This window comes from Aythya fuligula, chromosome 1 (genome assembly GCF_009819795.1).
Source record: "Aythya fuligula isolate bAytFul2 chromosome 1, bAytFul2.pri, whole genome shotgun sequence".
Lineage (NCBI taxonomy): Eukaryota > Metazoa > Chordata > Aves > Anseriformes > Anatidae > Aythya > Aythya fuligula.
The window spans coordinates 24,649,715-24,668,793 of NC_045559.1; the positions used below are offsets into that span (position 1 = coordinate 24,649,715).

At 39.0% G+C, this 19,079-nt stretch overlaps 1 protein-coding gene across 3 annotated transcripts in view; it reads right to left on the reverse strand.

The window, feature by feature from the left end:
* The window catches only part of CPED1 (cadherin like and PC-esterase domain containing 1), a 146,234-nt gene that overhangs the window by 50,857 nt on the left and 76,298 nt on the right, over positions 1-19,079 (reverse strand). For all 3 annotated transcript variants that reach the window (XM_032195812.1, XM_032195804.1, XM_032195819.1), the window contains one exon: positions 17,413-17,581. In XM_032195812.1, the coding sequence (XP_032051703.1) occupies positions 17,413-17,581 (169 nt within the window). The remainder of the gene's footprint in view (positions 1-17,412; positions 17,582-19,079) is intronic.

Sequence of the window (19,079 nt, forward strand, 5' to 3'; positions counted from 1 at the left end):
GCATACTTCCTTGCAGAAAAACACACTCAATCTTCATGTTTTCCATCTGAAACCTCATGAAGCCATGGGGATTAGAGCTCTCCCCAAATATTTTCTGGGTCTTTTTGTTGTCATCATATTGTTACTCAGTTCCTGCATTCTATTAGCATTCCCTTTTGTCTAGAATTTACTTGGCATCTCCCAGAGATTTTTGGTAACATCAGAACTAATTTCCATCACATCCACCCTCTCTCACAATAAAATTCCAAAGTGTCAAATGTCTGTCTCAAAAATAAAGCAGCAGTAACCACTAAATGAATACCTTGCAACTTTTCTGTCAAGCATTTCATCTTTTGATAATGCTGTTACAGCAAAGTAAATAATGATATTTAAGGATGCTTTTATTTTAATTAAAACAAATTATAAAATTATACCTTGAACATTTTTTTTCTTCAGTCTCATTTTCTTTCTTTTCCTTTTTTTTTTTTTTCTTATATATATCTTCATCTAGAACTCCATACCTATGAACAACACTGAGCTTTTGGGCCAGGAAATGAATAGCACAAGGGAGACAGATATGAACTGTAGTTGTCAGTAAGGTTCTTGAGTTCTGACAACATATTTAATGGAAGGAATTCATGTAGCAGCAACATGTCATGGGAATTTCTTTAACATATCAGGTGACATGTCAAAAACACTCAGGGTTTGGTACAGATACTGAAACACAGGTATTTATGGCCATTTGGGTTCATTAAGGTGTAAAAAGTATCTTCAGAATACTAAGCACTTACACACAACTGGCAAGTAAGCACAGTCTCATTCTCTTTGGGATTGCAGCTTGAGTTGAGATGTGATACTGAATTTCTGATGTAACAAGATGTGCATATCTAGGCAACTGATTTCCACTCCTTTTCTGTCTGGACCCTTTTCACATGACACTTCCTACAAAGTTCTCTCAGCTTTTTCTAACTTGCTTTCATTGTTAAAGAAGCAACAGTTAAATCTTTAGCTGTATACATTCCTGATACTTATTATTTTCTATTCACCCTTTTTCTGAAAAAAGGGAGGGGTAAAGTGGGTAGTAAGATCACCAGATAATTTTCTGCTAATTTGCATTAGTAATTACTGTAGTTTCTCCAGTGAAACATTATGAAAAGTATTTTGCTTCTTACAAAATGTAATCAGTGGACACCAAATATCTCCAAGTCTCTTGTGAGATCTTAATCTTATCTTAAAACACAAAAGGAATGTTATTAGTTGTTTTGTCAGGAGTTTAAAGGTGTCCATTTCTTAAGGGATGGGATGTTTTTAGTTTGACAAAGTCTGAACTTCCCTGCTGAAGCACTTAATTTCTTTTGAGGAACTCACACTAAGAGGTCTGAGTGACCCAAACCCTATTTGTAATCCAGCCTATTAGAGGTAAGAGATGTTGCAGGTGTCTACACACATATTATAAATCAAGGCGTACTGAAGGACATAGGAGTTACAGGCATAACCAAAACAGATATTTCTAATCACAAATAAACCTGTTTCTTACACATGGAACAGGAATGCTAAATACAACTAAAGGGTGTATGACTTGAGATAGTTATAAAGTAAAAATGCTAGCCAGAACACTGACAACAGGTTAGTGAATTACACAGATTCACAGATCCTTTAAACAAAATGACTTATAAAAGACAAACTTCACTAGGAATTTCACGATGTGAATGAAGAAGTCTCCATTCTATCACTGGATTGAGAAGAAATCTTTTCCTTCAGAGTGTTAGACATAGGGCACAACATTCATTTACAAGTAAAGGACTTACAGAATGACAGGGTGAGACATTGGCCCACCTGCACTACATACTACTCAAATTCTTTACTGAAGCTCAGAGGACTTCTGTGTATGGTGGCTCACTGTCATGGCTGTTTCACTTTTCATGCCATGCTCAGACACTAAGCCACTCACAACTGGTCTTTCTTAAATAAACTACAGAAGCCTTTGATCTTTTTTCTACAAGGCTTCCCAGAAGATATTGGCATCTACTTTATTTTTCAGACAACACTGATGGAATGAGATTTATGAATAACTTCTGTCCTCCAGTGCAATCTGGTTGTTAGCAGCTGAGCACATGCCATTCAATGGAAGAATAAGGATCAGCAATAGAAGTTTGTGACTTTCCTAAAACTTTGGGGAAAATATATTTTTCAAGGTGAGAACAACTGCTGGTGTAATCAACACAAGAAGGTTAACAGTTCCAGATGGAAGATTCCAATTGTGGTTGACACTAAGGCTGGATACATATAGTTTAAAAACAAACAAACAAACAAAAAGACTACCTTTAAATTCATAAGCAACTGTCATAGTTGGAGTCCCTACCTGAAGAGAACAAGGGTGGCTTTGATTCTGAAGACTGTGACTACTCTAATGTTATTGATTTAAGTTATGTGCTTCTTGATTTATATCTACGCACTATAACCCTCAGCAAAATCAGTAACATGTATCACACATCAGTTGTTCCATGTTTTTTTTACAACATGTGGCATTATGTTCTGGAAACACCGAACTCAAAAACATTTCTCATACAGGTAGCACGTTTTATTTGTACATCTGACCAAAATAGCTTGAAAGTATAAAAAAGTATTAAATGGCCTGAATTCCAGATGGCTTGCTTGCTCCATAAAGTAACAGTATCTGCTGAGATGACTGTGGTGGTGTAGTTCTTTTTCCTTACCAAATATACACAGAAGGAAGTTTTCCTCTGCTTTTTTGTCATCTTTACTGCTCTCTTATTTCATGACCTCTGAGTTAATCCTTCTATTCTTCCTATTAGCAAGTTTAAGCAGGCAAACTTCAAACAGACTAGCAATGGGTCACAAGGTTTAATGGGCATGTAGATAATCATCTAAATTACATTTCTGGAACTGATGGGCCAGACAGGCTTAGAGAGTAACTTTACCAGCTTTCACTGTTAATCAGCAAGGATTGTGTGTCTCAGTACGTATCTGCCTTTGCCTGCCTCCCTGAGGGGCTGGGACATACTGACTGATTAGCAAAGGCAGCTGCATTGGCTTTCTTCTCCCACAAAGTGTGTTATGGAGGCTGAAATGACTTGAAAGGCAAATGTGACCACAGCTCAAACACCAAGTGCTCTCTTCTCACCACTGTGGAATTGCTGGCCCTCCTTTTGCAGATTATGATACTCAGCACAACAGTTGTTGGCAATTTTCATGATCTGTTAACACTTAGGAAGGCTCATGCTGGAGGCTTTTCTTTCACATCTATTGTAGTATCACCAAGGGGAAAATTCAACAGGCTATTTTACATTTTCTGATGAATTTGAGAGCAGTGTATGAGGTGAACTGAAAAGAATACAGTAATTGAACTGTCAATAGTGAATGCACTGGATTTCAGCTTTGAAACGCAAACTGTAGAGGGATGGGTAAAGAGGAGAACTGTTCTCTGTAGGATATAGACAGCATTACAGCTACAGAAATAACAATGGATATATGCTGTAAAGCTGATTTTTTCAGTGAAGATACTCACAAAGCAAAATTAATATATCAGAACTGAGTCCCTTGTTTGTCTTATATTTGTGGTTGTGTTTTATACCTACCTTGATTCTAAAAGGAACAAGAACAGTCGAGGATTGGCTTCCTGACTGGCAGAAGCTTGTCCTGCTGTTAGGCTGGTCTGTCATAGTAAATACTTCTCAGTGATTCATTTTTCTGCTTTTTAACAAGATGTTAAATAAATGCAAAGCCAGACCAATTAAACTATGATTAGCCACACCATAAGCTTTTACTGTGTTCTGTATGTGCAACATAGGCCAATACCAGCAACCCGTTCAAACAGTAAAAACTGTTTTATATTTTTATAATTCTATACAGAGAAGAATCTGATCAACCAGCTAAGAAGCTGCACAACTATATATTTTGGATCTCAGCTGAGAGCATTCTACAACAAGAAACTACTGAGGAACACAGCAAAATAATCAAGAAATTTTTTTATTTATCTCTTTAACTTTTAGAAAGGAAGCTGGATTCTGACTTTCTGCAAGTTTTCCATAGATAGATAGATTGATTGATCAATCGATCGATCTATGGCCCCTGTGACCTAGGTACAACTGCTTCAGACTGGTGTTAGACAGACACATGAATTAGACTAAATATTTCTATGATTTTACTGTCTGTGAAGCACCATTTCTCATGCCTCTAAACAAGGGTGACTGAATTTCCCACTTTGTCTGGGACAGTCCCAGAACAAAAAGTCCGCTCTGTATTTTGAAAAAATCTTCAGGTCTCAATTTTGTTTCAAGTGCTCACTGAAGCAAGGGATTATCCCATTTCCCTACATTTGTGTGGCAACCTGAGGAAGTTACCTACACTTGGTGCCACAGCATCTTTGACTCTTTCTGTGAAAACAGAACTGGTCAAATCTTTATGCCAGATCTTGAAACCTATGACAGGATTTCAGTCATGTCACATCCTCTTTACCAACATAATACACGGAAATAAGATCTGAATTTCAAATATGCATTGTGAGCATACAGCCTGAAGAGCCGATAGCCTTTACACAGCCCAGCAATAAATCACTTCCGTCTCCATTGTTCCATTGTACTGTATGGCTGACTTGCCCAACTACCCTCCTTTCTTTTCTTTTACCAAATCAGAACTCTTAAGATTATTATTAAAAGACCATATGAATTATTAGGAAGACTCACAGAGTCATTGCTATGACTCATTAGTCATACTTTTCCTCATATCATCTTTGTAATAACCTATACCTGACACTACACATTACAGCTTTCTAATGGCACAATGTCACAGATAATTTCAACTAGGATCAGAAACAGATGATCAAAGCACAACTATTATTTTTGGAGATGTAATGGCAGGCATACTGTCTTCTCTGCAGACTGTTTTTTTTTGACTCTAGATCCAAATAGACTCCAATGAAAGACATTTAGTCATGTCAGATCCAAAGTACATTGAAATAAAGAGCAGTCTCTTCTAAGTTCAAATGGCTTGAATTAAGGATATTTTTTCTTTTCCTTTACTATTATGCATATCACAAAATGGCTACAGAAGCTGTTACTAAATACAAATGACAGTGTCAGGAACATCTCGGGACTAGAACAGCAGAGATGTATTTGCACGACTGTGACTAAGAAACATGCAACTTCTATGTGCCCTAAACCTGGTCCTAATCAGTGTTACCATGCACCCCTCAAAATATGCCTACATGGCATGAGAGAGAGTCTTGCAGATAGAATAAGCTCTGGTAGCAGAAGCCATGACACCAAATTAGCATGGAGCCAGCCTGGCCTGGGTACTGAGCAGCACCACCACTCTGTTCCCTGTTCCTGCCCCACCTTGCTCACAGCCAGCTCAAGTAACTCCACAGCACTGTGCTGCCACACCAGCAATTTCAAGAATGCCACCATTAACAAACAAAAATGTAGCTGAAGCACCTCAGAGCCTTTGTGTGTCACACAAAACTACTGAAGTTCAACCTGATAACAATAGCTTTTGTTCCTGTACAAACTGCAATGACCACTGATATATATATATATATTTTTTTTTTTAAAAATGGATGTGTGTGCAGCATATAGTAATGTTATTGTGGATATTCTGTAAATACCTTTCCCATATTCCTGTACTGATTTGTCTGTGACTTATGAACTGGCATTCTGATCATGCTTGTAAAACACTGTGAGCTCTTGTACAGCGTTAGTTATCTCTAATTAATGAACTTTCTCTCCATGAATCAAGTACCCTGACAGAATACAAACACTGACACAGCCATTTAACCAAAATATAAGGTAAATACTTCAGCAAAGTTTCAGAAACTTTGGATAACCTTTTCTTCCTCCCCACCTTACTTCTATTACTGTACTTTCAAACCTGGCATTGTGCTTTCTAGAGCTAGGAAAAGAGAACTACTTATCTTGTACTTTGTGGTTCTCCTATGTATGCAGCTCATACAAAGACTTCACACTTTACCAGGGAGTAATTTCTTATATCCTAATATTGCATAGTTAGAAATGGAAAAATTACAGCCTAGATTCTGACTCTCTAATTTAACATGGTTAATGTAGGCAATGCAAAGCCTGAAAAATAAGAGCCTGGCCTACCAGGGTGATTGAGATGGCCTCAGAAAGGTACCCTGTAATCAAGGGAAAACAACAGCTAGTGAAGTGTCCCTGAGAGTCTCCAGGTGAATCCTCTGCTTCTCTCCAGAGATCTGAGGTGCCTTCACAAAATGTGACTCAGTGCTCCCAGACACTGAGGAGGAAGGCGCTCAGAGCCAGCCAATAATCAGCACATTACACAGGGTGCGTCTCAAGGCTCAGGCCTGCATGCTTGGAGCTTCCTCTGTCTGCTCAGGGTCTAACTTCAGCAGTGCTCTACTGTAGGCCTGGGGCAGAAGGAAAAGACCTTTCTGTTGTTAGTCAGGCTGGGTTAGGATTCCCCCTAAGCACTCAGACTTTAGGATGCCTTAAGCTGGGGCAATTCAAACATGCGGCTCCTTCTTTTCCATCCACCAGGGCTCTGGCTATCAGGCCACCACATCTCCTGCCCTAGCTGGGCCACAATGCTGAAATGCATGGAGTAATCACCATTGAGGGGCGGGACAGGAAAGAGAAATAAACACAGAGAAGTCTGTATTACATGGAGCATTGTGAAAAAATTACTGCTACCAGTTCTCTAGAAAAACGTAATTGATTCCAATGGTGTTACTGGGCCCATGTTATACCAAAATCATCCAAATTAAGAGCAAAACAGGATTATAAAATAAAACCAATTCCAAATATGTGGGATGCTTGCCTGATAACTTAAAACAAACAAAAATGCTATAGCTAACAAGAATTATATAAAAACAGCTTTTCTGATCAGCATTTCCAGAAACAGTACTCTCCCAGGAGCTGAATTCCCTACCCAGCATTTACTGTTGCCTGTCTCCTTTCACATTCACCCACAACGGTTCATTGCTATTATTTAAAAAGAAATTTAAATCCTGTGGTTAAAGGCAGGGAATCAAAAAACCCTGGGTCTACTCCAGTCTGCACTAGCATTCCTTTATGGGCTCATATATTTCTGTATCTACAGTATCTGTTTCTATAACACTGTGCCTGCCTTGGCATCCCCCCATTCTGCAACACCCTAGGGAGCAGATATTGCAAGGCATCCCTCTGGCTGCAACATCCAATCACACACCCCACCAGCACCGGTGGGATCTTGCTCACCAGTTGCAATCATACTGGTCATAATTCAACTCCCTAAAATTTTACTCATACAGTTATGAGTGTCTATTCAGACGGTTCCTGGGAAGATTTTAATCTTCTGTATCTTTAATGTATCATGCATGCCCGCTGGATGACATAGATAATTGTATGAAGGGGGAGAACAGCCTGAACGCACAAGAGAATGGAATTGCTCTGTCAGGTGACAGTTTTGTTTCTCCCATAATAATATATTAGTGACATTCCTCTATGGCAGCATAATAGCAAAATAGCCCTCAAGTCAGCATTCACCTAAATTAGTGCCTACAATGGCGGGATGTTCTTAACACAGTATTGTGTTAAACTGCAAACATGCAGAAGACGGAAAAGAAGGTGAGAAGATGTTAAATCTTCTGTTTCTGAGGTAGAAGGTGCTGCAAACAACACTGGCTGGCATCGTTAAAATCAATATTGATGGGGAGTGAGATCACTGCTGATTTAAGAAGCTCTTAACTACCAGACTGCTGCACAACAAAAGGGAACATAGGAAAAATGAAGGCTGAAAGCCGCCCAAACAATAGTATCTCTTAAGGAGCTAATTACTGTAGCAACTTAATATTTCTAGTTAATGATCATAAATGAAATAAGATTAATGGTGTCATCTTGGTCATTACTGGCTCCAAATTGTTGAATCACTGAATCAGCATTCATGTGGCTTGTCTGAAAGCACTGCTGGCAAGTTGTCCCTCAGTGATCTGTGTAACACATCATTTCCTGTGTTCAATCCATCGTGATCATGACAAATGTAGCTGCTGCATGGAAACATCCGCTCTCTCCATTCTCTGACTGATACTGCTGGACAAGTTTCCTGGAGGGTATCTGGTATTAATCTTTTGTCACATGTTAAACAGGAAACTTAGCTACATAGAGAAGAATAAGGGCAACTAATATAGAAATAGGAATGTAAGCAAAATGCGTTAAACTGGAAGATTATATGCTTTTCTCTGGGCAACTGGGCCCAAACTCTACTTAGTCTCCAAGTAAGGGCTCTGTAATGTGGCATCCCCAAAATGCTGGAGACTATGATGATGGTCCTAGTCAGGCACAGACAGGACAAAGCTGTAAAGTAAATTTTCATTCCATCTTTAGAGAAAAAGACACCTAAATAGACAGCTACCAATTCTTTTGCTGGTTCTTCTCACATTTGTTCAGAGCCCAGCAAACATCTGACAGTGAAAAGTGATTGCAAGAACCCATGACTAGTAGATAGTGGTGCAGACTATGTATGAAGTAACTATGTAGGTGAAGGAAGTGAGCATTTGATTTCCAGAAAACAAACCAACAGTATTACATTAATTTCCCCAAAGAGACAGATCTATGCTCTGTTGAGCTTTCCAGACCTTCCTTTAAAGCAGTAGATATTGCCCACTGACCAAGATACCAGCCTGACACCAACACGCCTGATCCTGAGATCCAAAACAAGTTCAGCACAGAACAGCATAAATGTAGAGGAGATCCATCATAATGGTTAGCTGTTCCTCTGACATGACAAAGCAATGTTTTAAATCATCACAAAAGTCTTTTTCATAATTAAGAAAATGTGGCAAGCTTTCTCTTTCTAATGGTATAGATGTTGACAGAGCCAGAATATGCTGATTAAAAAAACTATTTTGTACTGGTACACACAGAAATTAACTCTCAACTTGAAAATAAGCTCATTGTATTTATTATTTACACCACCACCCTTCATATGCTCATAAAAACAATTTTAGGAACTACAAGTTGTGTTAGATTTAGATGCTTCTAAGGCTTCACCTTCTGCTTATAGCAAGGGGAGATTATACATCCTTTATCTTTACATACTTTAAAATGCTTCAAATAGTTATTAAGCTTTGGTGAGCTGTTGTCTAACTATGAATATTTAGGAAAATAACTTACTATTTCAGCAGCTGTTATGCAAGTGAATTCACTCACTAATATTGCCCAGAATACCTAATGGAACAAAATTTAGCTATATGTTTCTGTCAGGACAGATACGCCATCAAAATAACTTGAAATCGCTCCCCTGAAGTTAATTGAACCAAACTGTTATACAGCAGCTGAAGATATAACCTTTCCTTTTATGCCATTCTCTTTGTATTAGTTCTTTAATAATTTTGTGGCTTTTGACTCCGGTTTAACAATGCATTGTTTGCTACATATTTGCTCCTCTGGGTTATAGGAGCACTGCTTTATGTTTCCTAGTGAATGGCTTCAGGTATACACACACGAAGTATTTATGCTTTATTTAATAGATTAATAGCAATGCAAATGTACTTCTAGTGTATAGTGTGTTTTTACCAGCAAATCACATCTGCAATGTCTGGACATGAAACTCTTGTTTATTTAAAGTCATCTCTCTGGTTTTCTCTGTACAGGTATAACTTCTCACTCACAGGAGCTTTCAACCCAATGTCGGTGTGAATTTCTTTCACATCACACAAATAAAGCAAAAGCTGACTTTAGCAGCACTCACTGCCACTCTTCTCAACCCAATTGCTCATTCCTTCACCTATCTCTTCCATTATGCTAGTACAGAAAGACTGGGAACCTTATCCTAGAAAATAGCCCATTAAAAAATGAAAAGAAAAAAAGAAGGTCTCCCATCTAGTTCATGCATAGCTGCAGGCAAGGAGAGAGATGCTTAAGTTGGCATTGCTCCTGGAAAAGATGACTGTCATACCGTGCTCTCACCAGTATTTATGATGAAAATTTAAAGTAGAGACTTGAGTATTTCAGTTCTAAGAATGCGTGGGATTTTTGCTTGTCCCAGCCAATCCCTCCATGAAATCACAGTTACCATTCTAGACTCCATGACAGCTAAAATCTCTAGATTAACAGTTATGCTAATAATTTTCTTTTAATAGGATGTTACTATTTAATCAGAAGGTATTCTTTTGAAGAAAGCATATGATTTTCTTTATATTTTCTAACACAATTAGGAAGCTTTAGAAAAATAAGCAAAAGTAAAACTGTGGACTCTATTTTTATTTTTTTTAAGTTTGGGGTATTTCTGTTGAGAAAAATAAATTAAGAATATCAGAAAAAAAATCCTCACTAGCTTCTAGATCTGAGAAAACTAAAGAATGAAAGGCATGACAGCACATATAATGGACATTGTTTTATTCTTTGAAGGGGAAGTAAACTACTTTTGCAAATAAGATACAATCTGTTGATATGATATGTTGTATTCTCAGTTCCAGAGATGCACTTTCTGTGTGTCTTCAAGCAAGATGAACCCAGAACTTCAAGAAGGTTGGCTGCTGCAAAACCTAAAAGTCTGCATATGGCATGAACTAAGGACAGAAGATACGTGTGGTTTGTAATGATGGTCACACTGAATGTAATGCAGCCAAGAGGAAATAAATAAGAGACTAATGTGTTTCAAGCCTGTCCTAAACAAAGTTCTTTGTTTCTCTCCCAAGCTTTTTTTTTTCTTTTTTTCTTTTTTCTTTTATGGACATTATTTAATAACTACAAGGTTCTTTGGTTCTTTGAAATCTTTGTATAAAAGCACTAAGAAAAGAGTTCATGTTGACACAATAGTTGACACAATTTTTACATATACTATCTGGTATGAAAAGCATTTTAACTGTAATAGGGCAGTCAAAAATTAAGTAAAAACTTTTTTTTTTTTTTTTTTTTTTTCTCTCAGGAGATCTCTAACTTGAGCTAAAAAAACTTGTAGCTCAATCTGAAAACATTCCCACACCTTACATAAAAGAAATCATTATCTTGTTGCTGGCATCTTGTTGCCACCTCTATTACAGCAATTTGGTACACAGTCAACAATCCTATGTACGCATCTTGTATCAGCTCTGTTGGACTTCTTACGCTCTCTGTACTCTAGGAAGGGAATATAATGAAAGTTTCTATGAGCATATAAAAGTTAATAGTACTTCAGAATAAGGTGTTTTCCTATAAAAAATCAGGAAAGATTTTAAGGCTGTTCTCCTGTATCTTCTTTCTCTCAGACCTGAGAAAGGTGTAGAAGAGGCTGAGCATCTGTAAAACACACTCTACTGGACTGACTCTGGAAGGTACTTTTTCAAGTTTTATGCAAATGCACAGACAAAGGGGATGATACACACTATGGCTAGAAAATATAATGTTAACTATCCATTGCTCATAATGGAAATGCAAAACCAAATTAGAGACTGTATTACTGAAACACACACAGACACACAAATAACAAGTGGCAGCAAGACACTGCAAGTACAAGGGGTTACAGTGTCAAACAAGGTTCCCCAAGCATATTATATGTTATTATCCATAACTCCAGCTATGCAAAGAGTAACAATGAAAGAGGTAGCATTCACACATTTCAAGTGAGGCATAGTTGAATCCATTTTAATTTTAAAGAGGCACTGCAAGAAAGAAAAAAAATTGTCTGTCCTTTATGACAGCATGTCAGTAGCTCTGGGATCTTTCACTTTAGGGTAATATTGGAAACCCTGCCTTAAGAGCTCCCTGCTTTTCCTGCTCACTTTGTATTCTGCCTATCTTGGTGTCACAGCTTCACAGGACATAATGAAATGGACACTTACTTTGAATACTATCAACAATTCCACAAAATTAAGGTAAAGCACCAACCAATAACCTTTCTAGCTGCAGCCCAAGCAATACTGTCAGAATACAGAACACAAAACGAAAGGGAACCAAAACCACCAAAGGTGCTATGGTGATGCCACAGTTTATCCCCCACTAATTTGGTTTTAATGAGGATATTATAGCTACTATCAAAAAGGAGAAAGGACAGTATTTTTGTCCTTTTAGAGGCTGCAAGGCTTCGAACAGCACACTTCTTAACTCAATAGCTTTGAAATTAATCCAGGATTATTCAACTGCATGAGAATCGTTAGAAGACTGGAAACATCCCGCGCTCTGTCTTTTTATTGTAGCCTTCCTTATAGTATCAGCTTGCAGTGAAACCTGAATATCCTAATGGGATTAAACATAAAAAGAAAGTCAGGAAAAAGAGTCTCTGGATTAGAATTTTAACTGAAGCCTTCTGTGAGAAAGACCACATCACTATCAGTGACCTTTCTCTCCCGATGTGCGATCCCAGTTGTGCCTAGTCAAGTGTCCAAAGGAGACTCCATCAGTTCACGCTGTATTTATCCTTTTGCTCCTAAAACAGGTGTCTTGTTACTAAGAGAACAAGCACTCATGCCACTGATAAGGGTGTATTAACCCACCCTGCAAGAGCACATAATGTTCTCTGGTATGAAAAGCAGAATGTAACGATGCTATTTAAGACATGAGCTTTCTATTGATAAAAACAATCACTTCAAGTAAAAGCCAGTAAATTCTGTCCTAGCAAATAGGAAAAAGGAAAAAAGTAGGCTTTTGAATGTTTTAGAATGTCATTTCTATCTACAGCTCTAGCCTTCATTTGTTTTTGAAATGCATTCTCCGATAAGTTTGCCTTTAACATATCTGAAAAAAAAGTTTTTATTTTTTTTTTTTTTTAGAATCTTACACTGTATCTTCAGAGACCTCATTAGATACCACAAGAATGCTTTTCATCTCATTTTTACTCTAAACTCCTGAAGTCCTCCCTAGTTCTGAACAATTATATTTAATTAGAGAGCAGTTACTCATAGATAAGCAGAAAACCAACCTCAATCAGAAGAAACTTCTAAAACACTTTTCATTTTTATCATTCTAGATCTCTTTACCTTGACAGTACTTCAAAGATTCATACTCAGTCTCATAAATACTATCATAAAACTTTAACAACAGTGTAAACTCCAGTGTGGGAGGATGTGTAAGAGCTTGAATTCCTATTTCTCCATCCAGATACGTGCTCCAAACTGGGTGACAAGAGGGGCTTTCCTCACATCTACCCAGGTACTGTGTTTTCCTACTAATGTAACACCAGCTCAATTTACTGCTACTCTCCTGGAAGCTAGCCAATGTTACACCAATTTGCAAGGAAGACACAAGAGAACTAGGAAACTATGGATCTGTTAGTCTCAGTACCTAGAAAAGTTATAGAGAATATATTCTAGGTGCTGTTGAAAGGCATTTAAAGAACAAAGCTGTTATCAGGCATAGTCAACCTAGGTTCACAAAGGGAAAGTCCTGTCTTAGTAATTTGATCTTCTACGATAAGATCTCCAGCTTGGGTGGATGAAGGGAAGGCAGTGGATGTAATCTTTCTGGATTTTAGAGAAGACTTTGATACCATCTCTCACAGTATCCTTCTGGACAAATTGTCCAACTGTGAGATGAACGAGTACATGTTACAATAGATGTTGAACTGGCTGAATGGCAGAACTTAAAGGGGATGGGGCTGCATCTAGCTGGTAGCCAGCCATTAGTGGCATTCCCCAGGACCCCGTTCAAGGGCCAGTCCTGTTCAACATTTTGATCAATGATCTGGTTGCAGGAGATGAATGCGTCCTCAGCAAGTTCACTGATGATCCTAAACTGGGAGCTGCTGTAAACTCTGTCAAGGGACTAGAGGCCTTGCAGAGGGACCATTGGAGCATTTGGACATTGGAGACATTGGAGCATTGGACAATCAGCAATGGCATGAAATTCAACAAGGGTGAATGCTGGGTTCTGCACCTGGGATAAAGCAATGCTGTACACAGATACAGACTGGGAGACAAGTGTATGGACAGCAGTCCTCAGAAAGGGATCTGGGGGTGCTGGTTGACAGCGGGCTCAACACGAGCCAGCAGTGTGCCCTAACAGCAAAGGGGGCAAAACACATCTTCAGATGCATTAAACACAGCATAGCCAGCCAGTCAAATGAGGTGATTCTCCCTCTATGTTCAGCGTTGGTGCAGCCTCACCATGAATATTGCGTGCAGTTCTGGACTTCACAATATAAAAAGGATAATAAGATACTTGAATGTATCTAGAGGAGGGTAACAAATCTGGTAAAAGAGCAGGAAGGCATGTCCTATGAGGGGAGGCTGAGGATGCTCGGGTTGTCTAGTCTGAAGAAAAAGAGGCTGAGGGATAACTTCTGTAACTTCTGTATAATATACATACATTCTGTATGATAATTCTGTAACTTCTTCAGGAGGGGAATTCGAGAGGGAGGTGCTGACCTCTTCTCCCTTATAACCAATGACAGGATACATGGGAATGGTACAGAAATGAGCCAGGGAATGTTCAGACTGGATAGTAAGAATAAATTCTTTACTGCGAGGGTTGTCAAACACAGCTCTTCCACTAGGAACAGGCTTCCTAGTGACTGTTCAAGATCCATTTGGATAGTGCCCTTATTAAATGGTTTAATTTTTGGTTAGCCCTGAAGTGGTCATGCAGTTGGACTTGATGATCTTTGTAGGTCCCTTCCAACGGAACTATTATAATTATAACTCAAATTCTTTTTTTTTTTTTTTTTTCATTCTAATTCACACCCAAGGTGTAAGGCTAATTGTGTGCATGTTAACAGAAATCTTAGATATTATATGTTTTGATTATTGTTTTAATACTGTAGCAACTAGATTACTAGATCTAGTGCTGTGTGAAGAAAATGGTCCTTGACCTTTTGAGCTAGTAAACTGAGTGTAAAATAAGAGTCTACAAATGGGTAGAGTGCTAGACTCACCATAATCAGGTATTCAGATCAGTAGTCAGTAGGCTGTGATTGCTGTGTATATTCTACCTGACAGTTCTGATTTGCAGATTGAGAAAATTATTGTTAACACACAATTTGCTATCAACTTTTATAATCTCTTTGGCTCATATTGTAAGCTCCAGTGCTTCACAATAAAAATAAAGTTTAAAAAAAAATAATGGTTACTGGTTACAGTAACATCTTCTGTAGTAATAGAAAGGAACTGGAGAAGGGGAATAGATTTTACAAAAGGGATATATTGATACATAAAATAAATAAAGATAAATAAAGACCGGATTATACACCTGATATGAAAATGGATGACAGCTTCAACTCTGCAGTTTTGAAAATCCTGCTTCCTTGTTGCTGAATTAACTGTGATGAAACATAGTTTTCCTGGATCTTCTAATATTTAGAATTAAGCCAAAAAATCTTTTATTCAGTCTAAAATCCCACAGCTAAAAACACTGCCCTTGCTTATTATTTCATCATATTACTTCCTTTGAACTAAATGGCTTGTCTTTATCCGCTGTGTCAAGTATGAACTTTTAGTCCTCAAGTTTTGGAATCCAAACAGCTTTGCTCCAGCCTATGCCCAGGGTTTTCCATTTTATGAAAATTCATTTTTTTACCATAGTTTCAGTAACTGAAAACTTCACTTCCTTTCATTTTCTTACTTCCAGTTTTGTGTCTAATTCAGTTTAAGCTCCCCAAGGTCCCCCAAATCACAGAATCACAGAATCACAGAATTTTCTAGGTTGAAAGAGACCTCAAGATCATCGAGTCCAACCTCTGACCTAACGCTAACAGTCCCCACTAAACCATTTCCCTAAGCTCTACATCTAAACGTCTTTTGAAGACTTCCAGGGATGGTGACTCCACCACTTCCCTGGGCAGCCTGTTCCAGTGCCTCACAACCCTTTCGGTAAAGAAGTTCTTCCTAACATCTAACCTAAAACTCCCCTGGCTCAACTTAAGCCCATTCCCCCTCGTCCTGTCACCAGGCACGTGGGAGAACAGGCCAACCCCCACCTCACTACAGCCTCCCTTGAGGTACCCATAGAGAGCGATAAGGTCGCCCCTGAGCCTCCTCTTATCCAGGCTGAACAAGCCCAGCTCCCTCAGACGCTCCTCGTAGGACTTGTTCTCCAGGCCCCTCACCAGCTTCGTTGCCCTTCTCTGCACCCGCTCAAGCACCTCCATGTCCTTCTTGTAGCGAGGGGCCCAAAACTGAACACAGTACTCGAGGTGCAGCCTCACCAGAGCTGAGTACAGGGGGACAATCACCTCCCTAGCCCTGCTGGTCACACTGTTCCTGATACAAGCCAGGATGCCGTTGGCCTTCTTGGCCACCTGAGCACACTGCTGGCTCATATTCAGCCGACTATCCACCATCACTCCCAGGTCCTTCTCTGCCTGGCAGCTCTCCAACCATTCCTTTCCCAGCCTGTAGCTCTGCTTGGGGTTATTGCGCCCCAGGTGCAGGACCCGGCACTTGGCCTTGTTGAACTTCATGCAGTTGACCTCAGCCCATCGGTGCAGCCTATCCAGATCCTCCTGCAGAGCTTTCCTACCCTCAAGCAGATCGACACATGCACCTAACTTGGTGTCATCTGCGAACTTACTGAGGGTGCACTCGATGCCCTCGTCCAGATCATCGATGAAGATATTAAAGAGGACCGGCCCCAGCACCGAGCCCTGGGGGACGCCACTAGTGACTGGCCTCCAACTGGACTTGGCTCCATTCACGATGACTCTTTGGGCCCGGCTATCCAGCCAGTTTCTAACCCAACGAAGCGTGCGCCAGTCCAAGCCAAGAGCAGCCAGTTTCTTGAGGAGAATGCTGTGGGAGACGGTGTCAAAAGCCTTGCTGAAGTCAAGGTAGACCACATCCAAAATCCCCTCCTAAGCCCTATGGGATAGACTCTCACCATTTTTTCCCTTCAAGAGACCCATTGCTTTCTAAGTGTTGTTATTTGTTAGAAGTAATTTATTTGTATACTCAAATTTGTATTTGCATAAATGGGATCTAAGCAGCAATCATCCCTTCCTTTTGAATAATCAGCGTTTTTTTGTTTGTTTGTTTGTTTCTCTTTTTTCCATTGTGTCTATCAGTCTTCTAGAATAAAAACTTTTCATTCATAGATCTTATAGCAGTATTTGTCCTGAACAGTGACACAAATGTGCCAACATCATAGATATCTTTGTTGGTAAAAGAATTTCCATGGCTCCAGCGTCACAGATAGTTATAGAAACAGCAGTCTGCCCACTGTGTGGTACTGACAGACTGTTCTCCTACAAGCTAACAAGAGCTCTCAGATGGGTAAGATTTTGGCTGACCAAAGTAAGGATTAATTAACCTGGAGCTCTCAAATGCAGGCTAACTGTAACAAGTAGTTAAGCTGGAATTACTTTTTATAACCCAAAAGTTGTGTAAATATTTGTGTAAAAAATTGTGTTTCATACAATTATAGCATTTAGAACTCAGATTCTAATCTCACCAGAACTGACACTACACTAGCTTAGGCCCATGTACCCTAGTTTACACAGAAAGCAGATAAACTCAATATTAATTTGTGTAGTAAAAGAAAAGAGAGACAATACCTGCACAAAACCACATATCATGTAGTCATCAAACAAAGGCAGACTAGGGCGGTCCTCCCGATAAATTGTGATTTTATAGCTGTTCACAACCTGAGGGTTGGGTTGCGAATCATCTGTTACAAGAACTGTGACTTTGTTCAATCCAAGGCCAAGTGGGTAGTTAGCAACACTGCAAGGCAAAACAGGGAAGTGGAATTAACACTAAAGAAACAAAGATTTACACTGTGTTGCATATGGCAGCTAAACTTTACTTGTTCCTTGAGGCTTCTATTTCTAAAAGTTTTTTTCTCTGACAAAATACATATGGTTTTACACTAAAAATAAAAATAAAAAAGTGTAAATTAAGTTTTGCAAAAAGAATTTTAAATTCTTCAAGATAAAATACTGACAGTGACACTTAGTGAAAACAGCTGCAGTAGCTGTGGCAACAATTTTGACATGAAATCTGTGAATGAAGGCACTAAGGACAATAATTCCTGGCAGGTTCAAGTCAGTGGTAAAGTCAGCAGGGAGACAAGCAAGACTAGAAGTGTCAGCTAGACATAGAAATTGTTCACTAGCCAAGCATGATGGAGTCCCAGACAAGCTGCTCAGTGTGACATAAAAGAACAAAGCTTGACTGTGCTCTTCTTCCCTTTGCAGTGAAACGAGAAATGCTGAAAGACACAGAACCTGCACATGCAGAGCTTTTAATGATCAGTGGAAAGGACATAAAGTTATTCTGTTTTCCTTTTACAAGGAAGAACTCTCTTTTTTTTTCTTTTTTTTTCTTTTTTTTTTCTTTCTTTCAGATTTTTATTATATTGCTTATACAGCTGTAACAGGTGTTAACATTAAAATGCTAAAAATTGCATAGCAGAACTTTATGGGAGCTTCTTTTTCAATCATAAATAAGGACTGATTTTTTATTGAAAATACGGGAAGCATATTAGGTATAAGGTCATCATCAATTGTACAGACCAGCACTGGTTGACTGATTATTAGCAGACATTCTAAGTTAAAGTGTCTGCTTCACAGTCAGTCAAAATTGCACAGGCACTTTATGCCATGAAGCAAAACTAGCTTAGTAATTGCTTGGGTGTTTTCTCTCAAGTGAATCCCTGTCCCTGCTCTCTCTTTTAAATGTCCCCTGATCAACATGGAAATCTTTTACTAATGGCTAAGTACATAGGCCAGTCCTTTAGTTCTAAGCTATCTGGCCCAGATAAAAAAACACTTCTTGCCTTCCCAACATCCAAAAGCAGGGTGGTTTGGCCAAAAATGCCTACTGGGAACAGTCTCCAGCACACGCTGCTGTTTTTGAGATGGATGGCTGGGAAAGCCAAAACTGTGCCAAGGACCACAGTAGCAATTAAAGACCATGGCTGATCATGGGTCGTTGCTCAAACCAGATGTTTACTGATGACTGCTCTCAGCCCTATCCTGCAGCTTTATACTGCTCTAAAAGGCTGGATAAGCTGAGACTCATCCTGATGATGACACTTTACTAAGTGATTCTGCTGAACGTGGATCAAGTTGAATGAATACACTTATTTTCTCTTCTGGTCCCACCTCACCTAAGCAGACTGTAGATCCATGTAAGCAGACTGCTGGCAGAATGAGCAAGCCCAGCAGAGCAGTAGTGTAGACCACAGTGCAAAATCGAGACTTCAATATGAAAACTCATA